The sequence below is a fragment of the Oryzias latipes genome, chromosome 1 (genome assembly GCF_053564925.1).
Source record: "Oryzias latipes strain Hd-rR chromosome 1, Olatipes_Hd-rR_3.1".
NCBI classification, from domain to species: Eukaryota; Metazoa; Chordata; class Actinopteri; order Beloniformes; family Adrianichthyidae; genus Oryzias; species Oryzias latipes.
Window position 1 is genome coordinate 8,600,267 of NC_136237.1, and position 7,056 is coordinate 8,607,322.

Sequence of the window (7,056 nt, forward strand, 5' to 3'; positions counted from 1 at the left end):
TACCCACTAACTTTCTAGTCGGAACAAATGACAAACTTCTGTCTTTTCTTTAATTGATCAGTTTTTAGTAAAACTAGTCAAAGTTTTAACTTTGTCTTTTACTGAAAGAAGGAAAAATACTTTTTGCTTTATTTGCTGAAGTGGGATTTCTGCCAAACCAAATTCTTTTGCTGCTGGATGTTTTATTACTCATCCATCTTCTAAACCCTTTTGTCCTTTTCTGGCTTTTCTGCTGGAGCCTATCCTGGCAACTTGTGGGCGAAGGCAGGGAACATCCCTGACAAGTCGCCATTCTGTCGCAGGGTCACCCAAATCAAACACCCATGAACACTCACATTCCCACCTACATGCTTCATTAGTGAAAGTTTAATCACTAAACTTGTTAAAAAGTTTAAAATGTCTGCACTTCAAGAGACAAACTATCTTTATCCAGTCTACAACCATGGTAAGACTTCCCTCTTTACACCTCACACCTCCCTAGGAAGCCTAGGAGGAGGAAAAAGGTAAAGCAAAAAAAAAAAAAAAAAGAAGGATAAAGAAATCGAAGAATTAGATGAAATTAGGAAGTAAGGGTACGAAAAAAATAAATTAGCTAAGAGATTTATATTACATTAACATTTATTCTAAAAAAGGCTCCCTGCCTTCTCTGGATCATTCAATTTCTTCAACTTCATTTCAGGAAACACTGTCATTTCAGGAGACACTGTCCAACTGACCTGGTCATTCACTTTGCACTAACACAGGTAAGATGGATGTTTTTGCAAATCCTATGTGTACCTGTCTGTGTGCACAAGAAAATACCAGTTGGTGTGATTTGTGACTTAAGTCCTCTATAATTCCTGTTAATTTGTACTTAATACTTGTAAGTAGTTGTGTGGATACCGTGTGACGGTGCGTATGTGTCAAGGTAATTAACAAATGCGTTAATAATTATTGTAATAATCCATAATAAACCCATTGTGACCCGCATTCCACACCTGTAGGTGGCGGTAACGCGCCTTTACGCGGTATGCCTTCCGCCATCAAACTACAAAGGAAGAAGAACAAGGGGGGATGGCTCAGAGCGCGATGACGTCATAGACACCAGTCACGTGCCCGTCTTGCGACGCTCAATGTCATCCTACACGCTTAATTTCGTAAGTTTTTTCTTTTCTTTTCTTTAACTTATAGCGCAGGTAGTTGAAACATTTAAAAACTAGCATGCAGAAGATTACGCAGAGGACACTTTCAAACTGCTCCCGCCGGCTTCTCTGTCCCGCAACGTTTCAGCAGAAATGTGGAGGTAAGGGATTGATGCTTATGCTAACATGCTAAAAACATGTAACGTGCTAATGATGTAACTTTGACTTAAGTAACTTTGACTCACTTAATGATGTGTTCTGCATACATATAACGTCGGTGTTATGGTTGTCTATGCCACGTTTTACACAAACAGAACTGTTAGTTAATACGATTCTGGTTCCTTTGGTCCAGAGTCTCCCCACTGTTTGACGCCCATTGTTGCCCTAGTACTGCAGCTGTGAATTGTAACAGGTTATGACTTTTATTTTGTTATTATTTTTTTAATCAGCGTCCCTGCAGTTCGGCGCGCGCGCCTATAGCGTTGTTCCAACGCCTCGCGACAAGGAGGAGAAGGAAATGGTCCACCGCATCTTGCGCGTGGACCATGCTGGGGAATTTGGTGCGAACCGCATTTACGCGGGCCAGATGGCAGTGTTGGGCCGTTCAAAGATCGGACCTCTCATCCAGGTATCGAACACTCACGGCACGAGACACGTTTGAACGGGAGGGGGCGGGGACATCAAAGATGAACACGTGGTTTGTTTAATTAAATGTCAATCCACCTCAAATACGCAGTACAACCCCAGAGAAATTCCAAAAACAATTGATCTAAATCAGAAATAAATATATAAATTCTATTAAACTTAAAATGAACCTTTTAAAAAAGTTTACCCTGAATTATGTGAGACAAACACTTGAAGACTGCTGGGCAGAGGGATCTTGGCTGCAGAAGCCCTTGACTGAAGATTTCCCATTCTAACAGCAGACCTGCGTTACAGCAGAGCTGTGGAAACGCTCAGTGTTATCTAAGTTGTTCTCCATATCCCAAAATAATCTTCATCAGAAGTTCAGATATGGAAGTCATCAATACCTCAGATATGCAGTTGGAGAGCACGTCTATCCAACCAACCATTATCTTGAACCACTGTATCTCTTTTGGGGTCACTGTTGGGTGACCCACTGGACAGGTCGCCAGTCTGTTGCAGGGCCACACAATCACTTCCACACACACTCGCACATGTAGGGACAATGCAGGGTAACCACTCAACCTATGAAGCACGTTTTTGGACGTATAAAGTATAAACCTCAGAGCCTCAGAGATCGAGTTGTCTTAAATAACTGATATTTCATGATATTATCTATATTATCATATATGTGAATATAGTTTACTCTGAAAGGCTTAAGAAAAGCATGATATTGGCCCTTTTAAGTCTCTTCATAAAGCTGGGTTTGTTTTTCTGACATTTAAAAAATGTCAAAAGATTAAAAAAAAAAAACATCTGCTCACGCATTCTTTCAGCTGTATCCTTTTTGCTGTCTGTTTTTCTTTAGCAAATGTGGGATCAAGAAAAGAAGCACTTGGCAAAATTCAATGAAATTCTTTCAGAGAACAGAGTTCGTCCCACAGCACTGCTGCCTTTCTGGAACATTGCGGGGTTTGTATTAGGTCAGTAGAGTCCATAAGCATGCATGTTTCAGATGAAGAAATGACAGAATAATGCTCCGTTTTATAGAAATCCAGTTTACAACATTTACAACGATGCTTTGGACATGTATGTGACCCATGTTTAATCCTTAAGGGGCCTCTACTGCGCTGTTGGGAAAGGAAGGAGCTATGGCCTGCACTGTGGCCGTGGAGGAGAGTATTTCTGAACACTACAACAGCCAGATAAGAGTTCTCATGGAGAAGGACCCAGAGCGGTACACTGAGCTGCTGCAGGTGAGCGGTGAACTTCTGTAGCAGAAAAATAGACAGGCCTATTTTCAGCGATGTTAGCATCTAGCAGCCAAACGGGCTGTTCTGGAGTCCATGTAGTGATTATGTAGAAGAAACTGCCGGTAGCTATAAGCTATTCACTCGGAGTGGTACACACCCAAAAATAAGACAAAACTGTGCCTGTGTGACCAAGTTTCCATCCTTATTTAGAGCTGTGACGGTGTGGGATTTTTGATCACCGCGGTGATGAACCAGCAGGGGGCGCGGTGTCGCGGTCAAAACAGGACTAGCAGAAAAGTAAATTATCCGCAAAGATGCATGTGTTCAATGTGTTTATTAAAGTTCCAATCACGCACCATATGCAGAACTTAAAAAAAATAAAAATAAAAGTGCTATGATGAGGTCATCACCGCGGTGATGTGGTGATGTTATCGTCACACCCCCATCCTTATTGCATTTTAGTTTTCTGAAGTTAAATCAGAGTTCATCTTGGATCGAAAACAAACCATTTTATTTATAGGTTTCCATGTTTTGTCAGATGAACTGCAGTTTTTTCCCTCTCACTGCCCCATGCAGAGGAGCCAGTAGTAGGGGGTCCTGGACCTGGAACATTCGCTCTTTAAAACAAAACTGGGACACAAAGTTAGTACAAACAAGTGATGCTGATGTGACTTCCTTGGTTTATAGGGTGTAATGATTTATTTGAACAACAATCTGATTCATAAAATAATTTGTGGGCATTGAAATGATTCAAAATCAATATTGGTTCATTTTGTGTACAAGTAAACAAATCACATTTTAGTTTTCCTAAAGCTCAGACCCGCTGTTGTTTTTCCAAATCAAAATAATCCAAATTATGAGAACATTCTAGAACACTGTATGGTCACATGTCTTTGCTAAAGGACTGGAATGATGGACTGATCAGTTTTTGCTGCGTCAGGTGTGTGTTGTCTACTTTGATGGAACTTGGTCGTTTTTACGTGAGAGTAAAATAAACCTAGCGTGCCTCACAATATAATCCATTTATCTGATTTTGAAACATTTTGGAATGGTGTAGGTCGATTTGATTAACTACTTCCCTCAGACAGGTCGATCTGGTTGGATTATAGGGATATACATTGATTAAGACGATTAATCGTTACACTATCGGTTAAGTTGGCAGGGTCAGCAGAAACGTGAGAAAAGTACATTTAAAAGTCTCTTGAGTGTCTAACCTTCAACACATAAGCGTAGCGTTTCTAGTGGAAAATCTGGTGTTGAATCTGTAACCGTCAAGGAAAAGTCATCTGTGCAATCACAGCTGGATCCAAAATGATGAGGACAAACATTCTTGGTACCAACTGCTGGCCTCCAGTTTAACTAGAACATTTAAACAGATTTTTTTGTTTGTTTAGAATTTACTTGCTACCCAGAACATGTTTTATTTTGACAGGTTATCAAGGAATTTCGGGACGATGAGATGGAGCACCATGATACAGGACTGGAGCATGATGCTGAATCGGTGAGTCTTGTTTCATTGAAGAGAGTCCGTTTGAATGTTCACTAATGGCAAACGGGAAGGACCCGGTCTTTCATTGTTTCCACTTGAAAGACACAATCACTGTCTAAATGAGTCTTTTTGTATTTGTTTTATTTTTTTCCAGTCTTCAAAATTAATAATGACCTCCAGAGCCTTAAGGGCCAAACGAGAGGAAGAGATTAGTCTGTCTGTGTTCAAAACCACAGTGGTTTTTAGTATTGAATAGGAAAACTATTTGCATTATTTTCATGTTCCCGTGATTTACATTTAGAAGTTTACAACAAACTTTTCATATGAACCCAGATTTATTGTTGACAAGTTTTTTTTTCCCGACAGACTTTTTCTTTCTTTTATTTTTGGTCTACAAATAAGTTACAATAATTTAGGTCAAATGTATTTAGACATAGTTCTGTTTTATGTGAACACAGGAAAAGTATCTCATTGCTATAAAAATGTCATTAAGTAGTTCATTGGCATTCCATTCATTGGGCCTCACACATTTTCACCTCACTGAACCTGTCCCTCTTTGCAAATCATTTGGACCCCCCTGTCTGATACAGAATGATGGTTGCACATGAAGTTTCTGAATTTGCAAACCGTCCTCAGATGTGACTTTTGGTTTGATGTCGTGTCTGGAAGCTTCTCTGTTTCATGGAGCAAATGTGCTCTACAGTTTTAAAGGCCTCGGCTTCAATTGTAAGCGTTTTGGGGGGCCAACACACACATTTTTAAGGTGGATTTTCTCTTCTGCGTCAGCTACATTTCTGAGCAGAGTCAGGATTGTACTGATGGACAGTAATGATGTGGCCCCTTCCTTTCTACCAATGACGTATCCAGCAGGGAAACCTTTACGCGTACGAAGACGATCTTGTGTGGAAATGTTTACTTGGATATTTGCTCGGTTCAGGCAAAACCAACGGGACATCCAAACATGCAATGCTCTTATACAGAATTATTTTTGTTTCAGTTTACAAATACATTCGTTATTTATAATCTGGAGTCTATATTTGGATGTGCTTCTAAGGTGCATTGAAGACTGTCCTTACATGTTTTTTCTTCCTGTTTTTCAGGTGCCTGGTTTTTGGCTTCTTAAAAATGTTATACAGCTTGGTTGTAAAGCAGCAATAAGTATTTCTGAACGTGTCTAACTACATTAAAATATTTTTAAGAATTGTATTTCTTTTTTTTCCTTTGTTAAATGTAAAAAACATTTACTTTTTCCTAGTATTTCACTTTCTTTGAACATCTTTTGGTTTGTTGACTCCAATCAAGTCTTTATTTGTGAATGTGTGAATATTTTCGCTGCAGTTTTCTGAACATAAATGTGTCATTTGTGTGTGGGATTGTTGAGAGGAGGTGTCATTAGCCTGTTTCTGCAAGAAATCAACTTAATAAACCCACTAAATTCAAAACTGCTTCAAATGTTTTCCCACACCTGCAGTGTTAAATGATTCATTCAATTCAAGTTTCTTTATATAGCCCAAAATCAGAACAACAGTCGTCTCAATGGGATTCGTACCGTTAATTGGAAAGTAGCATAAAACCATAAGGATCATGAATACATAGAATTTAATAATAAAATACTAAACTGAACTAACTAAACTGGGCAATCCTGCCCTTAAACCCTCCTTAGATTCATACGTTTTCTTTTTCTGTAATGGTTACTTTTTGATCTGACCTGACATACACCCATACGTGTGTAGAAAGTAGGAGTGTAGTTACGCCATTGTACTCTTCAAGTACGGTAACTCTCCTGTTTCACATGTAATGGTTCATGAATCAAGCTGAGCAATGGCTTGTCATCCTGGCGCGCTCGTCAGCGTGCTTGCACAGCTGTTCTGGGAACATTAGGTCATGAGGCACAAAGGAATACACAACGTTGTTAATCTGTGCTCCTCTTCAGGTTTAGTGATTTAATGCTTTCTCGGTGAACAGGTTTAAATAAAACTGCATTTTTGGAGGAAGTTATTTTCAAATCCGTTGTGGTGAAGATTGAGCTGCTCTCAAATTTCAAGGGGGGGGGGGGGGGGGGGGGGGGGGTTCACTGTTTGAAAAAATTGTGTTTAAAAAAAAAAGCAGGCAATATAATATTTTAGTTTGATAATCTACAGGTCATCAAGATCTAGTGTTGTAAGAATACTTGCAAATAAAAGCTTTTAAAATTTGTTTGAGTGATGAGAAATACTTAGGACCAAATTTCTCAGTTCCTTCTATTCTAAATGACTTGTTAATTCTCTTTTCATTGCTTAAATTTTGATTTAATATTTGCAAAGTGCTTCAGTTACATTCAACCCTTTGGGAGTCATCATGCAGACCTGTGGTCATTTCACCCAGACATATGTCTCAACTATCCAGGGTTACATGGCGGCAGGAGCCTATCCTGGCTACTGTTGGACAAAGGTGGGATAAACATTGGACAGACTGGCAGTCGGTTGTATAATCACACAGACTAGCTATAGGGTCAATTTTGAACTATCAGTTAAGTTTCAAACCATGTTTTGGATTAGGTGGACAGCAAAGACCAGGATTTGAACCAGCG

General features: G+C 39.4%; 1 protein-coding gene across 3 annotated transcripts; it reads left to right on the plus strand.

Annotated features, from left to right (window-relative positions):
- Nucleotides 1–997: 997 nt before the first annotated feature.
- On the plus strand, nucleotides 998–5,929 carry coq7 (coenzyme Q7 homolog, ubiquinone (yeast)). 3 transcript variants are annotated; one of them, XM_078930723.1, is made up of 6 exons: nucleotides 998–1,136; nucleotides 1,571–1,749; nucleotides 2,614–2,717; nucleotides 2,862–3,001; nucleotides 4,431–4,499; nucleotides 5,588–5,929. In XM_078930723.1, exons 1-6 carry the CDS (start codon nucleotides 1,113–1,115, stop codon nucleotides 5,663–5,665), a joined length of 594 nt encoding a protein of 197 aa, XP_078786849.1. In that variant the 5' UTR covers nucleotides 998–1,112; the 3' UTR covers nucleotides 5,666–5,929. The 3 variants fall into 3 exon arrangements, with proteins under 3 accessions (XP_078786849.1, XP_020561363.1, XP_011478038.1); XM_020705704.3 differs by having other exon boundaries at nucleotides 1,006–1,136; nucleotides 2,614–2,728; XM_011479736.4 differs by having other exon boundaries at nucleotides 1,059–1,282; nucleotides 2,614–2,728.
- The last annotated feature ends 1,127 nt before the right edge of the window (nucleotides 5,930–7,056 follow it).